At 43.0% G+C, this 27,725-nt stretch overlaps 1 protein-coding gene across 30 annotated transcripts in view; it reads left to right on the top strand.

Annotated features, from left to right (window-relative positions):
• LOC129542117 (uncharacterized) overlaps positions 1-27,725 on the top strand; it is a 99,011-nt gene that overhangs the window by 12,237 nt on the left and 59,049 nt on the right. For 10 of the 30 annotated variants that reach the window (XM_088844939.1, XM_088844955.1, XM_088844950.1 and 7 more), the window contains exons 3-8: positions 1,043-1,105; positions 1,572-1,822; positions 3,336-3,403; positions 12,674-12,915; positions 14,666-14,782; positions 26,692-26,811. In XM_088844939.1, coding sequence (XP_088701065.1) covers positions 14,746-14,782; positions 26,692-26,811 — 157 coding nt within the window. In that variant the 5' untranslated portion in view covers positions 1,043-1,105; positions 1,572-1,822; positions 3,336-3,403; positions 12,674-12,915; positions 14,666-14,745. Of the gene's footprint in view, positions 1-309; positions 413-1,042; positions 1,106-1,571; positions 1,823-3,335; positions 3,404-12,673; positions 12,916-14,660; positions 15,882-20,314; positions 23,721-26,691; positions 26,812-27,725 lie in introns of those variants that run through there. The other 20 variants (XM_088844937.1, XM_088844936.1, XM_088844959.1 and 17 more) reach the window with 15 other exon arrangements.

Here is a 27,725-nt window from a genome sequence, read left to right as displayed (position 1 = left end):
AAGAGAATTCCTTTTATTGTCAACGTGTCAGCCTTGTTCCTCTTCACCCTGAGATGTTCACAAACAACTGTATTTGGGGGGCAGGCCATTTTCTCTCATATACATTATTTTCTTAATCAGAGAGGAATCTGTGAACCTGGGATTCAGTTTTTGAAATAAAATATTTACTGTGAAAAGCCCAGTTTGTCCATAGAAACACACATTCTGGACAGCAGCAGTTGGACTCATCCTGTGCAGAGTCCAGTTTACTCTGAAAGTTCTATGATGAATCGTCTCCACTGTAATGTGATACTGCGCATTCTGCACCAGGTGTCGCTTTATGAGCTTAGAGGTTCATATATGGTGTCGAGTGAGAAGAGCTCACCTTCAACCTTGTGAGTGAAAATAGGCAACCTGAACTGTTGTTTTGGAGGTAGGTTCCTACTGCCTGTTTCTTCAAACGGGCTGTTTAACTTTTACTGACTTTTTTTCCTCATATTTTTAAAATTTCCATCACTTTACAGAGATATAAATGTATTTTATAGTTTTGTTTGATTCCTTAATTCATATTTTTTGGTTCTTCTGTCAGATGTCTGCCTTAAATATCTTCCTAAATTAGAAAAATGTACAGTTGCCTAGTGACAGTTGTGTACACACTCTTCCAGAGAACAGATGGAAAGAACCGAAGCAGGAGAACCATGAGGTCTCCCCAACAATGGGCATTGCATGGAAAGGGAATTGCAGCTCAGCAGACAGGAGGGTCATAGGTCTCTATCATTGAAAGCTGGCATGCATTTTAGTGTTTCTTTTTCCCTGCTGTTAGGTTATCATTAGTTAATATGCAGAAGCTCTACCTCATTTCTTTCCTGCTCCTCTTCTTTGCTCTCCTTCATCCAGCAAAGAGAATATTCAATGGCAGCTCAGTCCATAGTTACTAACCTCCCACATGCATACACTCCACCTTGTATCCCCATCAAAAAAAAAGAAAAACAGAACACTGAGGGATTGGTGATCAGCCTCACCAGCGTCCTGACAGCTACTCCGTGTCTCACTGATTTCCCAGGAGGACCTGTTGGAGGAACTCTTCCAGGGCTGGAATGAGGAGCAGGAACTGAATACCCTGAAGGTATGGTCACCTCTCCTTATCTGGGATAAGACTGTTGCTTCACTTCTTTCTTTTTTATTCAGTCGAATACAGTTATCTTAGTCTGACAATGTACATTATCCCTGATGCATACAGTTTACTTGGTTGCTGGAGTATTGAGCGTATATCAATTATCAACACAGACCTGATTCAGAAGGACATTTTAAAACAAAAGCATCAGTTACTACTGTATAAGAGTAGGTCCTTTCCTCAGCAGAAATTTTTCCTCTTTGAAACACAATTTTGTTATTGTTGGTCAAATGGAAACGGAGAGATCTTACGTGAAATAGGCTACCCTTTTCAGCACGGGAGCCTTTCTATTTTCTTTTGGGGCCATTGACTTAAGGAGTTTTAGTTTTCTGAGAAGAAAAATCAGAGAACAGAAGACTTAGTGCAGAGAATAAAAGATGCTGACACCCTCACACTGTTTTCTTCTCTCTCATCACAGGTTTATGAAACAGCCAAAGAGATTTCTTCATATTCAGGGATATACATCCCTCTGATCAGATACAATCTCATTGATGAAGGTGGGGCTCTTTGCTGCCTCAGTTTGTGGAGGAGCCCTGAATTTGGGTTCTTACACGTAGTGAGACCAAGAGAATGACCTCCCAGGCAAAAGTGCTGGCCCAGTTCTAGTGACTTCAGAAGCAACTGCATCATTTAGATGGTGTGGGATTGTGTGAAGGAGTCTGTTTGGAGGTGGGCATGTGTTGAAACCACATAGTATGACTGAATGTGCCTGTCTGTATATTTCCTCAGGAGATATTTCCTCTTAGACAATAAAACTGTCAAAAAATTGTCTTTCCAAAAAAGTCTCATTAACACTACACAGTCTCTGCGCATTCCGTCTTATGCCATCAACATAACTCTTCCCCGGGTTTGGTCCGTGTTCCCATTAGATGGCTGGAGATGGTGCAGAAATCAATGTTCTCAGCTTTTGATTTCTTAAGTGGAAAAGTCAAACTGAAAACCCAGGGCTGGGTCTGGGAATGAATGCTCTGGACCCCTGACCTGGCTGTGTCAATGAGACGAGTGATCCTCAGTCATGGAGCCAGGGGTTCCTGCTCCAAGTTCATGCCTGGAAGTACTAGTAGCTCCAGAGTTCCAGACCCTGCCCTTCATTATAAGGTGGCCTGTGTGGTCACAGAACCCAGGGCAGCTACTGGGGGGATTAATGGCCAACTTCGGCATGTCTTTAGTGTGAAAGTTACTTCTGGACCCTCATCCTTCTGACAGCTAACAGAGAGTTGTGTAGCTTCATGTAGACAATACAGGTCATATCCGTCAGTGCAGGTGTCAGAGCTTAAACTAGGGCACAAACAGATAAGAATCAGGAAGATGTGTTATTGTACTGGGTAACAGTACCATAATCCTTTCAATTGATGAAACCCTGCAGCACACACCCAAGGGACAGTGGCAACTAAGAACTCAAAGTAAAACTTGATTGTTAGCTTGGTGACCATGACTCTTGTTGAAAATCTCCTACCTGTGTGGTTTAAAGATAGTCAGTGCTCAGTCTGTGCTTTTTCTGAGGAGTTGTCCCACTAAACATTTGGCCTCTCTGACTATGGACAGCCACTGACTCAGTGGACAGGCACACACTGTGTACAAAGCAAGCATGTAGAGAAAAATATGATATTATTGATAGTAGCTGTATTTAAATGCAGGAATTCTGTATTATCAAATCTTGTATATTTGATTTTCTTGAAGACAAGTGATTAGTGAATTAATACAATAGCATATTTCTCTCAGGATTGAATTGAGTCCTCTAACAGTTTACTTTAATCAAGTACAAAGTCTCATAGAAAGCATGATGTAGTAGCAGCAACTGTGGATGCTGGAGGAAGAATGATCTGGGAAAAAATCAAGAGACAGTGACAAGTTAGCAGGAGCTCAAAATAAGCAGGAGGAGTCGTGGGTCTCTTTCATTGAACGGTAGCCTTCATTTTAGAGTTTCCTTTTTATTAGATTGAATATTTCCTTTTGATTAGGTTTCTCTTAGCTGGAGGGCAAAGCTCTGTTTTCATTTCCTTCCTCCTCTCCTTTTCTTTTCTTCCTCCTCTGAAGAGAATGGATGAACACAAATTCACCTCATTCTCATTAACCTCCCACAGCCATAAACAGCACCCCATGTCTACACGAACAGAAAACCCCCTGAATGTTTGCAAAGCAGCCTCACCAGTGTTGTAACAGCTATTCTGTGTCCCTCTAGATCTAACTGAGGACCTGCCAGTCAACCCACCTCGTGACAGGACAGAAGAGACTCCGTGTATCTCCAAGGCAAGCTGTTTTTTTTGTTGGTTGGTTTGTTTGTTCTGGTCTGAGATAGAAATATTGTGTCATTTCTCTTTCAGTGGAATTAAGTAATGAGTCTCTGAGGGTGTTTGTTCCTGTTAGAGATGATTCCCTTGGTTGAGAAAATGTGGAGTGAGAGTCTTATTACCCATTCATGATGCCTCAGTCCACAGGATATTAAAATTGTTAGCATCCATTATACCCTGCAGAGTACAGAGTTCTCTCTGCTGCAGCAACATTTCCCCTAGGAAAAGAATTCTGCCATTTCCATCGCAGGTGGACCTGGAAGTTCCATCCTCCAGGCACAGGTCTTGCCTTTCATCCTGAGTACTGGTGCTTTGATCTTGCTGGGTTCCCTGGACTCCACCAGTGTTCCTCATCAGGTTTTCTACTGTCACCAAATAAACCAAAGACTGTGCATCTTTGCGATCTTCTCCTCACAGTGTCTTCTCTTCTGTACTTGCAGGTGGCCCTTCCAGAATGTGAAAGCGGGATGTATTCTAGAATCATTCACTTGGGCAGAAAAAGCTGTCTAGATGGGAAATTTGGGGTTTCTCACTGGTTTTAGGGCAGACGCACACTGATCCCAGATTCCTGCTGGGAATGAGTATAGGGGCCCTGGTGGTAAAAGTAGCTTGCAAGTAGAATAATGTGGCCAGTACTCTAGTTCCAGGAAGAAGCTGTGTTATTGTTAATAGTGCAGGTTTGCGTCCATGGGACTAGGTATGTCTCTCTGTGTCATGAATAGTGTGATTCTTTGTGTGCGTGTGATTTTTTCGTGTTGTGTTTTTCTCTATATATGTCACCCTAAGTGTCACTGTTCCTGGTGTCATCTTCCCCCTAAAAATTCCCATCACCATTGTGCCATGAATGAGTATGTGTGTAAGAATTAAAGTATACACATTTGCTGTAGGATTTGATTTTACAGCAAGAGAAATCCTTTAACCTGGAAGATAAATTAGATCACTACCCAGGAAAACAGTTACAGGATTTTTAAAATTTTTATTAATATTTTTATTGTCTCTGCTGGGTCTTCATTGCTGCACAGGCTTTTCTCTACTTGTAGAGAGCGAGGGCAGCTCTATAGCTGTGGTGCATAGACATCACTTTGGAGGCTTCTTTTGCTGCAGAACATGACTTCTAGGGCTCTCAGGCTTCAGTGGTTTTGGCACGTGGGCTCAGTAGCTGCGACTCTTGGGCTCTAGGGCACAGGCTCAGTAGTTGTGGGTCACTAGCTTAGTTGCTCCAGGGTGTGTGGAATCATTCCAGACCAGGGATTGAGCCTCTATCTCCTGCATTGGCAGGTAGATTCTTAACCACTTAGCCTAGGGAAGCCCTGCAGGCTTCTTAATGAGCAAAACTGTGTTTCAGAAGCCCCTTTACTGCGTCAATCACACCTTCATTTAATAGTAAATCTCACCTCTTAGTAGGTCTCCTGGCGTTTTGACTGGTCATGATTCATCACTATGCCACTTCGCTCATTCAAACTCTTTCCAATTCCAGCCTCAGAATGAGTCCTCCCCCCTCACCTAAGGCACCTATTGGTACTGGGGAAGCCCTTTCCTTCTGCTGGGAGCCCCTGGTGTTACCCAGATGACACACCCAGTTCTAGAGGAGTCTGAGAAAGGAGGAGCCTCCAGGCATAGAGGGAGGAAGTCCAGTCCAGCTTTGCCTCTTAAGCTTTGAAGTGTCCAGTCAGTCCGGTTAACTCAATGCAACATGTTGCTCTGCATGTCTCTAGAACATTTCCACCTTGCAACTAAACTTTTACAACCACCCTTCTACTCTCTGCTTCTCTTGAGTTTTCGCGCAGGTCAATGGAATCGTGCACTGTTTGTCTTACTGTGACTGGCTAATTTCACTCTTAACTATATTTTTCCACTTCATTTATTGTTGCAAATGACAAGATTTCCTTCAGTTTTAAAGACTGAATCACATTCCAGTGTATGTATACATCACATTTTCTTTACTATCTGCTTCTGGACACTGGACAGTATTTCCATCTTGGTTGTTGTGTACAATGTGGCAATGGATATGAAATTGTAGGTATATCCTGGAACATTCTACTTTTATATCCTTTGGACATAAACTCAAATAAGTGATTGCTGGATCTTACGATCATTTTTGGATCTTAATAATTTTTGGAGGGACTTCCAAACTGTTTCATAATGGGTATGTCCTTTTCCATTCCTACCAACAGGATACAAAAGTTGCACTTCTCCACATCCTTGCTAACATCTGTTATTTTCTATTTATAATGCACATCCTGAAAGGTGATATCTCCTTTGGACCTGATTTCTGTTTCACTGATACTTAGTGATGTTGAGCACTTTTCTTACATATATTGATCACTTCTATGAAGAAATGATATTGAAGCTTTTTACAGATGTGAGAGTTGGACTAATGAGAAAGCTTAGCACTGAAGAACTGATGCTTTTGAACTGTGGTATTGGAGAAGACTCTTGAGAGTCCCTGCCAGTCCTGAATATTCATTGGAAGGACTGATGTTGAAGGTGAAACTCCAATACTTTGGCCACCTGATGCGAAGAACTGACTCATTTAAAAAGACCCTGATGCTGGGAAAGATTGAGGGCAGGAGGAGAAGGGGACGATAGAGGATGAGATGTTGGATGGCCTCACCGACTCAATGGACATGAGTTTGAGTAACTCCGGGAGTTGGTGATGGACAGGGAGGCCTGGCGTGCTGCAGTCCATGGGGTCGCAAAGAGTGGGGCACGAATGAACAGCTGAACTGACTGACTGAAAATTCAGTTATTTGGCTGCTGCTGTTTTGATGTTGAGTTGTAGTAGTTTCTTTGATATTCTGGATGTAGGCCCCTTATTCAGATACAAATTTTGCAGATACTTCCTCTCATTCTATCGGTTGCCTTGTTGTTGATTGTTGAGACTGTCCTTTCTTCATTTGGTAAGTTCAGAACCTTGGCAAAGATCATTTGGCCACACATGTGTCAGTTTATTTGCAATTCCCTTCTTATGGTTCATTGGTCTCTCTTCCTGTTTTGTTGCTTGTACAACACTGTTTTGACTGTTGTGGCATTCTTATGTGTTTCGAATTCAGGAAGCCTTAAGGCCCCATGTTTTTTCGCTCAAGATATTTTCTCTTTCGGTTTCTTTTAGGTTCCATAAGTATTAGTATTCTGGGTTTATTTTTTTTTCCATTTCTATAAAATTGAAATGAGATTTTGTGAGTTACAATATATATGTGCATCACTTAGTTGTATAAGGTCAACAGCACTAAATATTCCAGTCTATGAATATGGTATGTCATTCTATTTACTTGTCTCTTCTTTCTTTCAACAGTGTCCTGTGGTTTTCAATGCACAAATCTTTCACTTCCTATGGAGCCTTTTGCACTACCTTGTTTGAGTCATCTGAGTCAGGGATGGGAAAGATGGGCTCATGAAGAGAGGGAATGTCCTCCCCCACCTCTGTGCCTGCCCTCTGGTTACTTGTAGTCCAGGTGTGCAGGGCCATGCCCTTCACCTCTGCCTACAAGTGAGCCCCCTGCTGGGAATTTTCTTTAAATCTGAGTGTTCATCTTACTATTGAAATGTCCAGAAGCACTCTCCCAATGCCTGGCCTGTGTTCAAGAACCCCAGGTATACTTATATATGAATGAGCATATCAGACCATCAAATCTTCTGCAATAAAGAAAAACCGGAACAGCAGTTCAGTGTCTTTTCCTTATCTTTGGAGCTCTTAGAGCTCAGTGTTCCAGTGCAGTAGCCACTACTCAGATCAGCCAATTTATCATGAATATACTTCAAACAATAATTAATATATCATATTAAAAAAACCCCACAAAAACCACACAATTTCTTGGTGACACTAGTGATATTTCAAGTGTGTCCATAAATGTTGAAACTTTGGTTTCATAAGCTTGAAAGTAAGAGCTATATTGAGCGTGTGGAAATGTAAGGTTCAAAGGTGATTCTCTGAGCATCTCTCTCTCATGTGAAATTTTGCAACTGTGATCAACATCTTGCTGAAGGGCTCTGACTCCACCCAGCACAGGGGAGGTCTGTGAGCCTGGAGGGAAGACCAGGGAGCTGCTGTGAGAGCCGAGAGGAGGAGGAGACGTGGGGGGCAGCTTGTGTGATGACGGTGTCATTGCTCACGGTTGTCTCTCTGCAGAATGTATCCTAGAGATTACTAGCAGGAGTGGTGTGGGAGAGAACTAGGAAGGGCACAGTTCCCAGCGAGAGCAGGATTTACAGGGAGAGGGTTCCTGAACCACTCGGGGTATCCCTGTTTCTTTGGAGATAAAATGGGTGAACATGAACTGAGGATTTAAATTGGAGGGAGAGGGTTTCTGGACCACTTGGGAGAGAAAAGAAGGTGAATAGAAACTGAAGAAGAAGGACACACGTGTGAAGTTGTGATTGGTTCCTCGTATTTTAATGAAATGATAGAACTCTGTGTCCATGTGTTTTGTTGTGCTATAGTTATCTCTTGTTATGGACATCTCTTCTTGCTTTTACGTTTAGAAATGTCTTTTCTCACAAGACTCCTCTTTCTTTGTCCTTTCATTGACAAATATGAAAGAATGGCTTATGGTTAGTGCCTTCAGGGTCTTATATACAAGGGGCTTTGGCTTCATGTTTAAATTCTCCTATGATGGCCAAATCCTAATGGGACCAAAAGTCTAATAGTTACTTGACACTGCAGACCAAGTTCTTGCAGTGAGTGTCAGGTTCAGGGTGAGACATGAACTCCCTACCTCTGTATTTTCAGGACTTGTAGATTGCCCTCACGTTTGTCCTCATTGTTTGTTCCTCATGTAAAGGGTGTTCTCGGGGTTGGATAAGTCGAAACACACAGGCTCTGGTGTCCCAGTGTGGACTGAGTCTCCTGGAGCTCATCTCTGCTTCCAACGCAAGGATTCTGTGCTGAAGGTGCTTTCATGTGAGAGCCGTCCATGTCCAGCTGCCCCTAGAGACCAACATGGCCACAGATTCTAGAAAATGTGAAGGAGCCGCTGGCTTTCTTAACACATTTACTCTCACAGCCCTGCTGACCTGGTCTCTTGGGACTGACCAGACCTAGGTCAGAGACTCAGAGCAGTAGGACCCAGGATCACGGTTCCCCATAGAACTCAATGCTCCATCCAGACAGCCCTGCCTCTGCTCCCCACACCCCAGTCCTGCCCACCCTGTGACCTTTACTCAAACTTTCCCAGGTTTCCTTCCTCCCAGTCCTTCCAAGGTTGGGGTAAACCCTGGCTGGTGCTGTGTGTATGAGGCTTCCCTATCTGTAGAACCTTTGTGGCATCACTTCAGACTAAGATAATTTGGACACGTACTTTAATTATAATATTGTTTTCATCCTCCCTAAAGACTCTGATGCTGGGAGGGATTGGGGGCAGGAGGAGAAGGGGACGACAGAGAATGAGATGGCTGGATGGCATCACCGACCCGATGGACATGAGTTTGCGTGAACTCCGGGAATTGGTGATGGACAGGGAGGCCTGGCGTGCTGTGATTCATGGGATCACAAAGAGTCGGACATGACTGAGCGACTGAACTGAACTGAACTGAAGGGGCTAAGAGACTTAAGCAGTTATTTTGAGAATTAAGTTTCTCCCAGTTATCTAAAGTTACCTCAGGCACAGAATACTTGTTACCTGAAGTTGGTTGTGTATGTAGGCTGTTGTGGAAAGTGATGTAGTGAATTTAGGACTGCAGATATCTCTTTGTGATACTGATTTTATTTCCTTTGTATATATATCCAGAACTGTGTTTGCTGAATCATATGATATATACTTTTATAAGGAACATTTTACTGTTTTCCACAACATAGCCACACAATTTACATTCCCACCAGCAGTGTGCAAAGGTTCCAGCTCCCCACATCATGGCCTTAACCTGTTAATCTTTGCCTTTATAATATACAACCTAACAGGCATGAGGTGTTGCTTTACTTTGCCCTGATGATTAGTGAGGTTGAAAACCTTTTCCTTTGTATGCTAGCCATTTGTGTCTTGTTCCCAAAACATCTGTTTAAATCTTTGCACATTCCTCAACTCCCTTATTTACTCTTTTTAATATTTGTTTTGCATTTGAGCTGTGGTATTTTCTTATGTATTTTGAGTATGAGCCCCTTATCTGATATATAGCTTGTAATTTTTCTGTAGGTTATCTTTTCATCCTAGTGATTTATTGAAGAGACTACCCTTTTCCTATGTCATTGTCTTAGAACTTTGATGAATTTCATTTGACCATGTATCCATGAGTTTTCTTGGGGCTCTTTATTCTGGTCTTTAGGGCTATGTATCTGTTTCTGTGTCAGTATCATACAGGTTTGATTCCTATATCTTTGTAATGTGTTTTGAAATCAGGAGGTGAGATGCTTTGATTTTTGTTTTCAAAATTATTTTGTCTATGTGGATTCCTTAGTGGTTCCATAAATATTTGTTGATTTGTTTTTTCCATTTCTATGAAAATGATGTTAATATTTTGATTGGTGTTGTAATGTATTTTTACTTAGCTTTGGGTAGTGTAGAAATGTCAACAGTACTAAGTCTCCAGTCTATGAGCATGATCTGCCTTTTCGATTCCTTGAACCTTGTTTCACTCTCTCAGTGGGGTGTGTAGTGTTAAGTGTGCTGGTCGTGTCTCTCTGAAGGCCCTGTGTCCCTCTCTCCCTGATCTCAGGGTCAGTGGTGGAGGGCTGGGCTCATGAGGAGACACAGTGCCCCTCCCTCCCGCCTCACCTCTTCTCTAATGATGTTCAGCACAGGTGCCCTGGGCCCTGTGTCCATACCTGTCCCCTCAAGTGGAACACCTGCTGGGAAATCCTCTAAGATCTGGGTGTTGACATTACTGTTTCAGTGTCCCAAAGGCTCATGAGTACCTGGGTTGTATGTATGGGCCCAGGAAATACCTACAAATGAATCATCAAATCAGGCCAGCCAAATACTCTGCCGAAGCTGTTGGGCTACAATTTACAGACCTGCAAGCCCTGTACTTTGCCTGGACTTGAGACCAAAGAAAGATTCCAGAGTTGACAGAGATATCAAAGGTTTAATAGATGAGATGTCTTACATATCTGAAGTAAAAGGGCCCTAGAGATGAAAGGTTGTTGCTGAACCACAAAAAGACGCCAGGATTCTCGGCCTCTGAAGGAGAAGAATTCAATCCGGGGCCAGAGACAAGGCTTGATTGCGCAGAGCTTTTGTGTAATAAAGTTTTATTAAGGTATAAAGGAGATACAGAAAGCTTCTGACGTAGGCATCGGAAGGGGTCAGAAAGAGTACCCCCCTGCTAGTCTTCAGCTGGATGTTATATAGTCAATAGCAGTTTGTTAATGAAAGAAAGGAATGTCTTAAAACTCAGAATGGCACCAGGCCCCTCATCCATAAGATGTATTTTGGGATAATCCTGGCACCAGAGGAGTCATTCCGGTTCATAAAATGATTGACTTGAATCTTGTAGAAAGGCAGATTACCATACAAATAGCTTCATTTACATAGATTAGGGGAACAATATCTGAGTATAGCATAATGGTTTGTCAAGTAGGTTCTGAGCCATTAGGGGAACTGACTTGAAGACAGAGTCTGGGGCAAATGCATAGTACATTAACATAGCTTAAGACAAACATTTCCATAAGAAAAATGCATAGGTTAACTCATGGTTTGAGAATAGTTAACTTCAGGTGAAACCAGGTATCATTATGGCAATGCAGTATTTTAAGAGGAACCTCCTTTTAAATTTGTATAGAGAAGGGAAAGAAAATAGCACTAGTTTGTTTCCTCTTGCCACTTAAGAGAGATAAAAATGTCTGACACTTGCAGCCTATTTCCTCCATTTGGAGACCCCTGGCCTTCCTGCCTGTTACCTTCTCAGAGAGACACCCACTGTGGATAGCAGGGGATAGGCAGAAGCCAGCCGCTACAGCATTCTTTACTCTGCGGGATAAGGAGTCTACCAGTTACAGTGGGAATGAACAGCAGATTGGCTCATTGGTTACCTGTGTCTACTTTCTCTGTGGCCACAGCCCTCTTAGCCCCTCAGGCTAAATACTCTCATGGGGCAGAGGTCTTTTCTTTGTTAATCTATCAGCCAACAGCCATCTTGAAATGGCCAGGAAACACCAAGGGAATAAACAAGAGAGAGGTGTTAACATCCTGTGTATGTCCGTGCACACTCAGTCACTTAGTTGTGTCCCACTTTTTGGGACCCCATGGACTATATCCCACCAGTCTCCTCTGTCCATGGTATTTTCCAGGCAAGATTACTGAAGTGGATTGTCATTTCCTCCTCCAAAGTATCTGCCCAACCCAGGGATTGACCCCATGTCTCCTGCATTGGCAGGCAAATTCTTTACCACTGAGCCACCTGGGAATCCCTACAGCCTCCCTTGTACCAAAGTTCCTGTTCTGCCATAATCTGTCAGAAATGGCAGAACAAGTGGTGCTGATCTTAAGATTCATCCAGTCTTCCCTGGTGGCTCAGACAATAAGGAATTCACCTGCAATCCAGAAGACCTAGGTTAGAACCCTGAGTCAGGAAGATCCCCTGAAGATCAGCTGCATGAGTTATCCACACACATATATAAACGTATATTGTGGTTTCTGTGTATTATATTTGGTTGGCACTGTTGGGCCAGCCTTTGCCCAAACCAACGTCTGGGTGGGCGACCCTGGGACCCAAGCACCACGCCGACAGATGCAATCAGCAAGAGGATTTTATTGAACATTTGCGCAAACGGGCCCTCCGCATCAAAAGCGAGCCGAGGACCCCTAGCAACAGTTACAGACCGGTTTTAAAGCCAAAAAACCACATAATTAGCGTATCACACAGGTAGGTATATGATTGGCTCGTTTAAAGGTTAGGGGAATGCAGCTTAGGGACTTTCCTTGCGAAACGTGAGCCTCTGGGGTGGGGCTGCTTTTTTTTTTTCCTTCCGCAAGGCGCTTTTGGTTGCTCAAGTCCCAGGAACTTGTGAAATGTGAGCAAATGTTGGATTGCCCAAGTCCCAGGAACTTGTGAAATGTGAGCAAATGTTGGATTGCCCAAGTCCCAGGAACTTGTGAGCAAATGTTGGATTAACGTTTACACGGCGGGGGTGGGGGGTGTTTCAGCACTAGTGAGAGGTGACTGCTATAATTTGCTTAAAAACATGTTACACATGTGTCGAAACACTTGTGATTTCAGGTTGGTTAGCCTGAAGGTGAGAGCTCTAATGGGCCTGTGGAAGTGAGAGGTTGAGAACTGACTCTTTCATCATTTCTAGGTTTGCAACTGAGATCAGTGTCTTACTGAAGGGCTCTGACTGCACAGAGCACAGATGACTGCCACCTGCTGTCCACAGTGGGGTGTCTCTTCAGGACCTTGGGAGAAAGATCACGGTGATGCTCTGAGAGCCAGCAGGGCCTCAACTGGAGGAGAAGTGGACGGGTCACTCATTCTAATCACCTCGTTGCTCATGGAATGCACTGTGGAGAGCATTTGGTGCAGTGATGTGAAAGGACACAGGTAGGAAACGACATTCAGTTGGAATCTGATGGGAGAGGGTTCTGGAAGTTTAGAGTTAAACCCTCTGTTTGGAGGCTAAGGAAAGTGGACGTGAAATTAAGAAGAAGGAAATGTGTATTGAATTCTGACTTATTCTTTACATATTAAATGATATGATAGAGAAATTGTGTCCTTGGACTTGCATTGTGCTCTGTTTATAATCACCTTTTCTTGCTTTGCGCTTCAGAAATTATTTTTCCCATAAAAGCTGCTCTTTTCTGTTTTTCCACTAATATGGAAGCCAGGCCTCTGGTCAGCACATCTCGGGTATTGTGCACCGCAGACTCTGTTTTCTATTGCATGTTGAACTATGATGGCCACATCCTAGTGGGCACAAAACTCATTGTCACTTGACGCTGGAGACCCCGTCCTTGTGTGCATGTGAGGTGGTGTGTGAGCCGTGAGCTCTCTCCTCCCGCACTTTCAGTACTGTGGCTTCCCCTCATGTTTGTTCTCATTGTTAATTCCTCGTGTAAAGGGCGCTCCCAGGGGTGGATGAGTCAGAGCACGCAGGCTCTGGGTCCCTGCCTGGGCTTGGTCTCCTGGAGCTCATACCAGTGTCCGCACCAGCCAAGGCTGATGTGCTGAAGGTGCTTCCATGTGAGAGGTCCATGTCCAGCTGCTCCTAGAGACCCTCCATGGGTGCAGATTCTAGAGTCTGTGAAGGGGCCGCTGGGCTTGTTCACACACTTGCTTTCACAGCCCCGCTGACCTGGTCTCCTGGGATTGAGCAGTCCCAGGGCAGCAGTTCCTGGGGTCACTGCTGCTCTCAGAACCCACTGCTCCATCCAGACCGTCCTGCCCCTTCTGTCCAACCCCAGGCCGGCCCCATCCTCTCTCCTTCAGTTCAGTTCAGTTCATTTCACTCGGTCGTATCCGACTCTTTGCGACCCCATGAATTGCAGCACGCCAGGCCTCCCTGTCCATCACCAACTCCTGTAGTTCACTCATCCTCATGTCCATCGAGTCAGTGATGCCATCTAGCCATCTCATTCTCTGTCGTCCCCTTCTCCTCCTTTCCTTACACTTTCCCAAGTCTCATCCCTCCCCATTTTCCAAGTCTCAGTGCCAACCCGGCAGCTACCCTGTGTTTATGGAGGACCCTTGTCACATCATTCTGGCTAAATGAAATTGGAAGTGTTTGCTTCTGTCCTCTCTAAGGGTCTGGGAAACTTGAGGTGTTGCTGTGAGCATTAAGTACCTCCCAGGTAACTAAGATCACCCCAGGCAACAGGAGAGTCAGGGCTCAACACACCCTCAAGTCCATGCCAGCTCCTCCCTTGGAGAAATGTATTGGTTAATTAAATAAAGGACTGATTGGAGATGGTGGCCATACACTCATGGTCCTTCTTCTAATGTGTCCACATTGTAAACTCTAGGGTTGGTAGAGGTTGAAGGAGGAAGGAAAGGAACAGTGACTAGAGGAGAGAAAGAAGGAAGGGATTAGAGAAGAAGCAGCGGGAAGAGGCAGGCAAGGTCATGGGCAGAGATGCATGGAGACAGTGACTGCCTGGAGGAGGAACAGGTTGGCCCAGCCTCATTCTTGGTCACGCGTAGACAAGCTGAGGGTGGCAGCAGGCTGCTGGAGGCCAGAGACCCACTGTTTCACTGCAGAGGTGAAGCACCGAGGCCCCGGGAGGCCCCTGGAGGCAAGGGCACAGGGTCCCCTGGTCACGTCCTGACTCCAAATCTCCCCTTTGCTTTCCCACAGCCTCTCCACACGACTGCTGCCTGGCGCCACCAGAAAACCGTGTGGCAAATAATGAGGAATCGGAGCAGAAGAGCAAAAGAATGGAAGTCCTTCATTGTCAGGGGCGTTCAACTTTAGGTAATCCAATATGTTGCATGTGTCTTCCTTTGTGTGCCGTTTCTCAAGGATTTTCTGTTCCTTATCAGTTCCTACTCAGGGGACGAGTAGAGCTGCACGCAGTTCTCAGGACTGAGATCATGGGAAGGGGTCCCTGCTTGGATTCCTTTCAGTAACTCCCTTCAGTGACTCTTTTCAGCGTCCGCAACCTTGTATGTATTAGACTATCCATTTTGTTGCAACCGATGGAATTTCATTCTTTGTAATGGCTGAGTAATCATTTTACTGAAGCTATATAAGCCTGCATTTCTGCTAATAAAATACCCTTGCTCCACTAGAGACCTGGGTCCCCTGCGGCCTTCTTTCTGTCTTCGTTCTCATCGGAGTGTGGAAACTTACCGAGGTCACTTTCTCACCCGGGCTTTCAAGACCTCCTTGAGAGGATGCCCTGTGCCTTCGTGAGTGGTGCAAGTCCTGTGCAAGGGCTCTATTGGTTTTCCACGTAACCCGAGAGATGCTGTTCTCTCTCTCTCTCTCTCTCTCTTTCTCTCTTTTCGTCGACTCTGGTCCAAAAGGTCTGTATTAATGGCTGACGATTTACTTCTTCTTTCATACCTTTTAATATTTTTCTCTTTTTCTGATCCATAGACTCTTCCTTGTAACCTTTTCCCATCTCCTCTTTCCATATTTTTATGATTATCATTCTGGAGGATCAGGTCTCTTATAGGCAATTGGGTTCCTGGGACCTTATATAAAATCTAGGAAATCTGTCTGCAGCCCTCTTCCTCCACTTTCTTAGCATCATCCTCACTCCTGACCTCATGTCTGCACCCTTGAACCTGGCTTTGTCACCATGAGTGGCCTGAACAGGAGTTGAGGCTGGAGTCAGTAAGTCTGGACCTACACATCCCAACAGGCCTCATGAAGTTTGCACTGCGCTGGGCTACCCCATATGGTTGCTTTCCTGCCCTGGGAGGGTTTGGACCTGAATGACTGATCTCTTCCATCCAGATGTCAGAAAACTCTCTGCTCATCATTTTGAGGAATGCTTTGCAGGATGTCATTGGTGATGATGAAGACCAGGAAGAACAAGTGTGAACGCAGGGCATGGGATGAAAAGGTGAGGATAAGAGGGCACATGGCCCCATCACGTTGCGAACTCACTTGCTGGTGCTTCAGAATCACCAGCAGAAACCCTGGGATCTGCTGTTGAGTGTGACCAAAATAGTACAGACAATAGGTGGTAATAATCCACACAGAGAAGTGGAGGATGCCCTGAGCATGTCTCCCCAGGGCACAGGTCCCTTCCACAGACACCCCCGGGGTTGCTAGGCTGGATCCTCCAGAGGCTGGGTGCACTGCGGGGCCACTGTGTGCAGCAGTCCAGGAGCTGCTGTTCCAGCGTGTTCTCTTTGAAGATCCCCACTGGGGGCTTCCTCATCTCCCGCTGCAGGACCCAGATCTGCTCTCCAACCCCGCTAAAGCAGCAGAGAGCACCCCTAGTTCATCACCAGCTGCAGAGAGAGCTTGGGGCGGCCCTGCCCTCCCCAGTCCTGGGCTCCTGGGAACAGAGTGAAGGAGACATAGGTGACCAGAGCTCGTGCAGGCAGGGGGTCACCTGGCAGCTCTGCCTCCTGTGGGTGCTCCCTGGTCCTGAGGGTCCCAGCAAGCCTGGGGGCTGGCCGAGTCTGGGGTCCCTCAGGTTCTGGATCCCTGGGGTCCTGGCTCACCTCAGGGCACCATCTCTCAAGATGAAGTTGGAGGTTCTGTAGATTCTTCTCTGTATGTGTACAACTCCATAAAGAATACCGAAATGCAATTTAGTGCCGTGTGCACTTGGGAGGGTGGTGCTAGTGGTCAAGAACCTGCCTGCCAATGCAGGAGACACAAGAGACTCAGGTTCGATCCCTGGGTAAGGAAGATCCCCTAGAGAAGTAAAAGGAAACCCACTCCAGTATTCTTGCCTGGAGAATCCCAGCGACTGTGGAGCCTGGTGGGCGATCATCCATAGGGTTGCACAGAGTCAGACACGACTGAAGCCAATGAGCAGCACACTTGGGATGAGTGGCAGGATTCAAGTTACTCATGTTCTGTTTATTTTTTTTTCCAGTTCTGTCATTAATAGCATATTCTGATATATTACAGTTTAAAAAGCAGTGTCTTCTCTCTGATTTCAATGTTATAATATGCTAAACAGGTAAAATGTCCTTTTTATACAGCAACATAATAACAGTTTAAAATCATAAATCTCAGGAGTGTTTGGCTGTGGGTTAGAAACAATTATTAGGGAGTATTGAGACTCTAGGTGTCTGTCCATTTCCAATGCTCAGGTCTCAGGAGCAGTTGTACTGAGTGTTGGATAGGTGGGCATGTTCTCCTACCCACTGTGTCATCTTACCTCCTGCTCCTCCCAGGGCCTAGAGGGAAGGTGGGGGCGGGGGGGACCCAAGCTTTCAATCCTGGATCCCAGAGTCTCCTGTTCCTCTGCCTGAGTCTTACTGTCTAGAGAACCCATCAGTTGAGGGTTGCCAGCCAGATGCCCAGGTGTACTTGCTTCTGTGGGACATTTCTAAACCCTTCCCACTAACGGACAATGCCGTTAGCAAAGAGCAGCAAACAGGCCCTGTGCTCTGTAGATCTGAGCCTCAAAGCTAAGTCTAGGTCCTGGGAAGTCTTCTGGTTCCTGCACTCCCTCCCCAGGCATCCCTCCTCTGTCTGACTCTGCACCTCCCAGGGACTTCATCACCTATGTTGGTGTTGCAGGCTCTGCTCTGAATCCCTGAAGACCTGGACCTGGACATCATCCTGGACCCCAGAGTGTGGTTTGGTTGTATAGATTTGGTATTAGTTTCATCTACTGTTTTACCTAAAAGCTCTGTATGTATCGATATGTTCCATAGTTTGTAAGTTTCTTCATTAAATGTTTTTATCTGTGTGTTACTTTATTTATTTTTTTGTGACAACTCACATGTATAGAATAATACCCTCAACAGAGGTAGAACTTAATGAATTGTTGTAAGCCAGTCACCTCAGTGATCTGTGGAGAAATAACTTAAGAAAGAATGAAGGGATGGTGCCAAAACAAAAACAACACCCGGCTGTGGATGTGACTGGCGATAGAAGCAAGGTCCGATGCTGTAAATAGCAATATTGCATAGGAACCTGGAATGTTAGGTCCATGAATCAAGGCAAATTGGAAGTGGTCAAACTGGAGATGGCAAGAGTGAACGTCGACATTCTAGGAATCACCCAACTAAAATGGACTGGAATGGGTGAATTTAACTCAGATGACCATTTTATCTACTGCAGTGGGCAGGAATCCCTTAGAAGAAATGGAGTAGCCATCATAGTCAACAGAAGAGTCCGAAATGCAGTACTTAGATGCAACTCAGAAAAGACAGAATGATCTCTGATCATTTCCAAGGCAGACCATTCATTATCTCGGTAATCCCAGTCCATGCCCCGACCAGTAATGCTGAAGACTGAAGTGGAATGGTTCTGTGAAGACCTACAAGACATTTTAGAATTAACACCCAAAAAAGATGTCCTTTTCATTATAGGGGACTGGAATGCAAAAGTAGGATGTCAAGAAACACCTGGAGTAACAGGCACATTTGGCCTTGGAGTACAGAATGAAGCAGGGCAAGGGCTAATAGAGTTTTGCCAAGAGAATGCACTGGTCATAGCAAACACCCTCTTCCAACAACACAAGAGAAGACTACACACGGACCTCACCAGATGGCCAACACCAAAATCAGTTAGATTATATTCTTTGCAGCCAAAGATAAAGAAGCTCTATACAGTCATCAAAAACAAGACCAGGAGCTGACTGTGGCTCAGATCATGAACTCCTTCTTGCCAAATTCAGACTGAAATTGAAGAAAGTTGGGAAAACCACTAGACCATTCAGGTATGACCTAAATCAGATCCCTTATGATTACACAGTGGAAATGACAAATAGATTTAAGGAACTAGATCTGATAGAGTGCCTGATGAACTATGTACAGAGGTTCATGACACTGTACAGGAGATAGGGATCAAGACCATCCCCAGGAAATAGAAATGCAAAAAAGCAAAATGGCTGTCTGAGGAGGCCTTACAAATGGCTGTAAATAGAAGAGAAGCAAAAGCAAAGGAGAAAAGGAAAGATATACCGATTTGAATGCAGAGTTCCAAAGAATATCAAGGAGAGATAAGAAAGCCCTCCTCAGTGATCAGTGCAAAGAAATAGAGGAAAACAACAGAATGGGAAAGACTAGAGACCTCTTCAAGAAAATTAGAGATACCAAGGGAACATTTCATGCAAAGACGGGCTCTAAATAGGACAGAAATGGTATGGACCTAACAGAAGCAGAAGATATTAAGAAGAGGTGGCAAGAATACACAGAAGAATTATACAAAAAAGATCTTCATGACCCAGATAACCACAATGGTGTGATCACTCACTTAGAACCAGACATCCTGGAATGTGAAGTCAAGTGGGCCTTAGAAAGCATCACTACGAACAAAGCCAGTGGAGGTGATGGAATTCTAGTTGAGCTATTTCAAATCCTGAAAGATGATGCTGCGAAAGTGCTGCACTCAGTATACCAGCAAATTTGGAAAACTCAGCAGTGGCCACAGGACTGGAAAAGGTCAGTTTTCATTCCAATCCCAAAGAAAGGCAATGCCAAAGAGTGCTCAACCTACTGCACAGTTGCACTCATCTCACATGCTAGTAAAGTCATGTTCCAAATTCTCCAAGCCAGGCTCCAGCAATACATGAACTGTGAACTTCCAGATGTTCAAGCTGGTTTTAGAAAAGGCAGAGGAACCAGAGATCAAATTGCCAACATGCGCTGGATCAACGAAAAAGCAAGAGAGTTCCAGACAAATAACTATTTCTGCTTTATTGACTATGCCAAAGCTTTTGACTATGTGGAACACAACAAACTGTGGAAAATTCTGAGATGGGAATACCAGACCACCTGACATGCCTCTTGAGAAACCTGTATGCAGGTCAGGAAGCAACAGAACTGGACATGGAACAACAGACTGGTTCCAAATAGGAAAAGAGTATGTCATGGCTGTATATTGTCACCCTGCTCATTTAATTTCTATGCAGAGTACATCATGAGAAATGCTGGGCTGGAAGAAGCACAAGCTGGAATCAAGATTGCCGGGAGAAATGTCAATAACCTCAGATATGCACATGACACCACCCTTATGGCAGAAATTGAAGAGGAATAAAAAGCCTCTTGATGAAAGTAACATATATATGTTAACATATTGACAGATGTTAACATATATTAACACATATATATAATCATATAGTTATATATGATATAAATAATATATATTATATAATATATAGGATATAAATAATGTATATTATATAATATATATGATTGTATTAACATGCAATATATAATATAATTATATACAATAGGTAACTATAATCATATATTATATCTACTTATATATTATTTTATAATTATATAATATAATTATATAGTAATTATTGCAAGTATGGCAATATAATATATATATTATATCATAAAATGTTATATATAATATAATACATTGTATATTTATTAATATAAGCCTTATATTTAATATTGTATGTTTGATATAATATTAAATATATAATTATATATTATATAGTATATATTATATGTAAATATTTATTATAAGTAATATATAATTATAAATAATAGTATAATATATATATGTATATATATTACAAATTATTATATATGTAATAGGAAATGGCCTTTCTGAAGCAAAAAATCAGTCTCAGTAATGTGTGAAGTTCATTCTGTGAAAGCGGTGGACAAACTAGGACACTGGAAGGAAGTGCAGCTGTGTCTTCCTCCACACGCTCACTCTGAGGGAGAGCGTCCTGAGTAGAAGAGGAAGGAATTGTAGTCCCTTTCTCGTTAATTAAATCTCTCTCTTTCTCCTTTTCCCTCCTCCTCTTTTTTCTTCTCCCTTTCTTCCTCTCCCTTCCCTTCTTTTACTGCCCCTCTGTACATGTGTGGTGTAATAGTTTTTATTGCTGAATAACAAACATCCACTCACTTGATGGTTTACAGCAACTCCCAGGTACTGTTTGCAGGGCTGTGCAGGTCAGAAGTTGAGACAGTCCACTGCTGGATTCTCTGCTTGGTGTCTCTAAAGTCCAAAATCAAAGTGTTATCCCAGCAACATTCTGCTTTGGAACTTGAGGTCCTCCTCCAAGCACATGTGTTTGTGGCAGAAATCAACTTGTTGCAGATTTTTTTAAACATTATCCTATCAAGTTACAGTAAAATGATATGCAATAGAAACATTTTTGAAAAGAATTTCTGCATTCTACTGCATAAGCCTTATTTCCTTGATGAAGCTCAACATTATTTCATATGTTTATACCTGACAAATACAAATGGTTACTTAATGATCTGTAAAAACCAGAGACAGTGTTGGATGTTTACCGGTTGTTGGGAATGAGAGGGGAGGGAATAAGTCTCAAAGCCAAAGAAGCCACAGCATCTGCTAATAGGAATGTAAAGACACTGTGAGGTAGCCACACATAGATGAAGTTGGAGCTCCAATATGAAATCGGGTTCAGTACTTTTTGATAAATTTGTCAACAACCACAGAAGAATAAAGAGATCTTGTCTAAGGTGAAGTTAAGGGATACAAACCATAATTCCCGACAGTGAGAGATGAGTTTTGTCTTCAAAGGGCAAGGGAAGAGTTGACATGTGGAAAAGAGGAGCATCCCAAGAAGAGGCTGGATCCAGGCAGGTGCCATAGCAGTGAAGCCACAGCTAGGCTGACTTAAAATATACACTGATGTGGACCAGGTCACCGTCAATGAAACTGGAAGAACCTGAGTCATTGACAAAACATAGAGCCAACATAATCCAGATTTTCTGTTCTTATCACATCTTAAGGTCCAATAGAATCAAGCATCCTCAAGAGACAGAACAGAAAGATTAAAGCTGTCACTTCTCTGGACTCTTTTGTGGTCTAGTGACTAAACTCTGTGCTCCAATGCAAGGGGCCTGGGTTCGATCCTTGGTCAGGTAGCTAGATCCCACATGCTGCAACTAAGATCCACAGAGCCAAATGATTAAATACATTTTAAAACACACACAGACACATCTAAAGCTGTCATGAATCAAATGTATTTTTTCTAGATTTTTTTTTAATTGAAGGATAACTGGTTTACAATATTGCATTGGTTTCTGTCATCCATCAACATGAATCAGCTACAGGTATACTTTTCCCCCTTCCTCCTGAATCCCAACCCCATCTCCCTCCCCACCCCACCCCTGTAGGTTGTCAGGGAGCACTGGGTTGAGCTCCCTTTGTCACACAAAAAGATTCCCAGTTGCTGTCTATTTTACATATGGTAAAGGAGATCAATCCTGGGTGTTCATTGGAAGGACTGCTCCTGAAGCTGAAACTCCAGTATTTGGCCACCTCATGCGACCAGTTGACTCACTGGAAAAGACTGATGCTGGGAGGGATTGGGGGCGGGAGGAGAAGGGGACGACAGAGGATGAGATGGCTGGATGGCATCACCAACTCGATGGACATGAGTTTGAGTGAACTCTGGGAGTTGGTGATGGACAGGGAGGCCTGGCGTGCTGTGATTCATGGGGTCGCAGAGTCAGACACGACTGAGCGACTGAACTGAACTGAACTGAATGTATATGTTGCCATGCTCTTCTGTCATTAGTCCCACCCTCTCCTTCCCCAACTGTGTCCACAAGACAAGTCTGTTCTCTCTGTCTGTGTCTCCACTATTGCTCTGCAGGTAGATTCATCATACCATCTTTCTAGATGCCATGTTGTTGTTCAGTCACTGAGTTGAGTCTGACTGTTTGCAACCCCCTGGGCCACAGCATGCCAGGCCTCTCTGTCCCTCACCGTCTCCTGAAGTTTGCCCAAGTTCATGTCCATTGCATCAGTGACACCATCCAGCCATCTCATCCTCTGACGTCCTCTCCTTCTACCCTCGATCTTTCCCAGCATCAGGGACTTTTCCAATCAGTCATCTGTTTGCATCCAATGACCAGGATACTAGAGCTTCAGCTTCAGCATTAGTCCTTCCAATGAGTATTCAGGGTTGATTTCCCTTAAGATTGATTGGTTTGATCTCCTTGATGTCCAAGGAACTTTCAGGAGTTTAAAGGCATCAATTCTTTGGCGTTTACCTTCTTTATGGCCCAGTTCTCACAGTTATACATGACCACTGGGAAGACCATAGCCTTGACTATAATGGACCTTTGTCGGAAGAGTAATGTCTCTGCTTTTCAACACACTGTCTAGGTTTGTTATAACTTTCCTTCCAAGAAGCAATCATCTTCTGATTTCATGGCTGCAGTTACCATCCACAGTGATTTTAGAGCCCAAGAAGAGATCTGTCACATATCCACCTTTCCCCCTCCTATGTGCCATGAAGTAATATGGCTGGGTGTCGTGATCTTATTTTTTTTTAATATTTAATTTTATGCCAGCTCTTCCACTTGCCTCCTTCACCCTCATCAAGAGGCTCTTTAGTTTCTCTTCACTTTCTTCCATTAGAGTGGTATCATCTGCATATCTGAGGTTGCTGATTGTTTCTCCCACCTATCTTGATTCCAGCTTGTAACTCATCCAGCCTGGCATATCTCATGATGTGCTCGGCATACAGGTTAAACAAATAGGGTGACAGGAGACAGCTCTGTCATCTTCCTTTCTCAATCTTGAAACAATCAGTTGTTCCATACAGGGTTCTAACTGTTGCTTCTAGATTCCACATGTGTTAATGTACAATATTTGTCTTTCTCTTTCTGACGTACTTCATCTGTATAATAGGCTCTAGATTCATCCACTTATTAGGACTGACTCAAATGCATTCTTTTTTATAGCTGTGTAATATTCCACTGTGTGTGTGATATGAATGTCAAAAATCTTGTGAATGCAGCTGGGAATTGAAGCCAGAGAGGTAATACTTTTTTTTTTTAGGTAATACTTGTGAAAATAATATCACACACTTCAGTAGAACTTGGAAATTCCAACCATTATCCGTGTGTGTATTATGAAGTACACTATCCACTTCTGCTTGCGTAATCCCCTAAAATGGGTATGATTACACCTCATCCCGTGGGATGCATCTCTGAGGCAGTACATCATCCAAATGCAGGTCAAATGCTTCTCCTGAGACTGTGGACTGCTACAGTTTTTCTATGTAACATGATTTATTTCAACCAATTCAATATTCTTTAATGACAATAGTTAACCTAAAGGTATTATTTATGGTGAAGGTCAATATAAGGTGCTAGAATATTTCAAAAATACCTGGTATCAATGAAGGATAACATTATTTTTCTGCATATATAAATCTTTTTCAATGTATTAATGCAAAAATGCATAAGAAAACAGTCAGAGTACATTTCTGTTTTATACTCCTGAAAAACATTTTCAGTTCATTAAGAGCATTACAACTGATTCTGATTAAAGTAGTTAAGGAATGCAATCTGTTAAAATGTACAATGGAAAGTTATTGTAGCAAAACTTATAAAAAGTTTGTGGTATTAATGTCAAAGTCTATAAAACTAAAAGTAATTCAGTTTAGCCATAATGTATTTCACCATATTGGGTTTTATATTTGAATAGTTGAAATGTAAAGATGCTTTTTTATTCCGTAGCAGAATATTTCACTGATGACTTAATTTGCAATAATTGTGAAAGGAAATTGCATATATTTTGTTGGAAGATTTGATAAGATAATATTGCAATTTGAGAATAAAGACACTGGATAAGAGAGAGGATGGAATTTTAAAAACAAAATATTATTTGAGTCAAATTAAACATGGCAATGCTATTAGAATTTTTTTTAATGTAAACTATCTTGGAACATTGGAACACACAATCCTGAGAAACTCTTAAAATGCTGAGGGATAAGAAATGTAGAGACCACCATTCATGGTGAGCATTTTAACATGTTCTAGTACTCTTGCCTAGAAAATCCCATGGATGGAGGAGCCTGGTAGGCTGCAGTCCGTGGGGTCGCTAAGGGTTGGACACGACTGAGCGACTTCACTTTCACTTTTCACTTTCACACATTGGAGAAGGAAATGGCAACCCACTCCAGTGTTCTTGCCTGGAGAATCCCAGGGACGGGGGAGCCTGGTGGGCTTCCGTCTATGGGGTCACACAGAGTCGGACACGACTGAAGTGACTTAGCAGCAGCAGCAGTATATAAGTGAATGTTAGTTAAACACCCTGTTCAAAATGAGTGAAACTCACCATAATAGGAGCAATTGATACTCAAAATGCTAAAAGCCATGATGATGGATGATGAATTTTTTGCTCTGAGAAAGTACTTTTTAACATGTCACAGTAAGAATCATATGATTGTCAAGGCATAGAACTCATAAAACAAGTTCTGATTATGAACAATTATTGATACAAGAGAGGAAAGAGGCAGCTTCCTTGAGGAACATAAGATAAAAATCTCAATTATTCATTTAGTAAAAAGTCTCAAAAATGCTCTGAAAACTCGTAGTTTGATATGATTTGGCTTAGCTTCTAATACTTCCAGTCTAACCAAAAATGCACATTGCCTCTGAAACAGCAATGTTAGGGATTGAAATAAAGATCCATAATAATGATCCTGAAGGCTAGAATGGAAGAGAGGATCATATTAAGTCAGGTACACTTGACAACTGAGGGAGGTATTTCTGAAAACGTGCTGATCTTAGAAAAGCTTTTCAAAAGCAATTTTCCATATGAAATAATGGCAAAAGATGTCATTACTTGTTTTCAAGATGCCGAACACTGCAATTGATTAGTTGCCAGTCTCTGGGCTGCAGTGAAGGGCTACTGGGTGTCCCCACATCTTCCTCCTGCCCAGGGAAGAACTGGTGCTCTGAGCAGAGAGGACCTGCTCACAAACCATCCCTGGGTTCCTTCCATACTCACTTTACCTACAGAATACTAGGGACGGAAAGCTATTTCAGTGAATGGCTTTGGTGTACTTTTGTCATCAGAGTTTCTAGTGAACCAAAAACCGTCTTGGCAGGAGGTAAGGGCACAACACAAGTGCTCAGAAAGCCAGAGTCAACTTCCACCAGCACTGATGACCCTGAAGACTCTTGCAGGCAGGAGAGGGAGTGAAGCCTTGTAAGCTGTGCAGCTGCATCTTAGGAGCCACTGGTGGTGATGAGTTATCATCCTTCAGTATCTCTTAAGACCCTTGATTTGAGATGCAGCCTGCGATTGCTCCATTTGAGATGCTGTTATTTAAGCCATGTGTAGCAGCACTGTTCTACCTGGGATCTAGCAGTGAACAAATGGGCCAAATCTTGCTTTCAAAAAAACTGCAGGAAATACAAAGATAAGCAAATGAACATGCATTATAAAATGACTGAAGTCTTCATATGAAAAAAGACTATGAAAAAAATAAACCACGGTAAGGGGGGAAATGTGATGGGAATTACTACATTGGATAAAGGGGTTATGGTGGCCCCAATAATAATACTTTAAGGATGATGTAGTGTGTGGATGTGAACAAAATGCAGGGGTCATGGTGAGAGGAGGATATAGTGATTCTCGTTAGTGTCTAGGTTACCTAGAGAAAAAATCATCTTCCAGTAAATCTCTCTCAAATCCATCCATACTTCTCTAGACTGGTAATCTGCTGCCCCATCATTTCTCACTTAAAGCACACTTTAATCTTGGCTCCTCCTCCTTTCATAAGGCATACCAATGCTTGTCACGAAATTTTGTCTTTCAACTTTGTGCCTCAACTCATAGAGTACCCTCTGCCTGAACTGTTTTATTACCCATCTGCCCCTTACATTTCAGTGGCACCCAGTAACTCTTCATGTTTCAATCTGCAGAGCATTTTCACACTTTAGAAAGTTATCTTTGATGAAGGATCCAACTGACATCTTTATATTTTGTCTGCCCAGCTCCCATCCCACCCCCTCCTTGTGGTACAAGGCTTCTTTCCTGTTGGTACCCTGTGCCTCTGCTCCTTCCACGGGATGATAGTGGATTTGTTAACAGCAAAATGATTCCTCCAGCACCAGGTAAGCACTTTTGCCAGGCTAACTCTGAAGAGCCCCTTATCTCCCTGAAGAAATACTTGGTGAGATTTCCGGAGAAGGAAATGGCAACCCACTCCAGTATTCTTGCCTGGAAAAGTCCATGGACCGAGGAACCTGGAGGGCTGCAGTCTGTGGGGTTACATGACTGAGCATGTGTGCATGACGATGGAGGGAGATGGGTTGGTAGCAATAAACTGGTAGAACTTAAAAAAAAAAATGATTCCTCCACCACCAGGTAATCACTTTTGCCAGGCTAACTTTGAAGAGCCCCTTATCTCCCTGAAGAAATACTTGGTGAGATTTTTACCAAAATGACCAAGGGAAATGTCATACAAGGAGCCAATATGGTAAACAGAATGAAAACATGGAGACCAAATGACAATCCTGACAACATTGATCCATCCATGGACCCAAATTTCCTAGAAATCAGTCAATCTTTAGAATCTAGAGTTACACGAGAGAAAAAGAGAAAAAGACAAAAACTGAAACATACCAATTTGATGATTTTAAAATTAAAGTTAAATATTGCTCTCCCATATTTTCATCACCAGTACAGATAACTCATTACGTTGTACCTCTGTATTCCTTTCTAGACTCTAATATTTGGGAGCAGAAGGAGAATGTTGCTAGTTTGCTGTAACATTCCCTGAGTTGTGTATCTATCACGTTGTATCATTTGGAACATATTTATAAAACTCTGAATGAAAGAGCAACAATCTCTGTCATATTTTCCATGTCACTTTATATCATAATCCTGAGGTGGACAACTGTGAGTCCATGTTGAGGTTTTTTTCCCATTTCTTTTCATTTTCCTTTTATTTTGATACAATTCTTTCTTACCCTTCTGTGTTATCTCTATAAGCACACATTAGGGGGGTTTAAAGTTAATCGCCTTA

This window comes from Moschus berezovskii, chromosome 17, assembly GCF_049115385.1.
Source record: "Moschus berezovskii isolate FMDL1 chromosome 17, NW_MosBer_1.0, whole genome shotgun sequence".
Lineage (NCBI taxonomy): Eukaryota > Metazoa > Chordata > Mammalia > Artiodactyla > Moschidae > Moschus > Moschus berezovskii.
The sequence above is the reverse complement of the archived record's forward strand: the minus strand, read 5'-3'. Positions and strand labels throughout refer to the sequence as shown.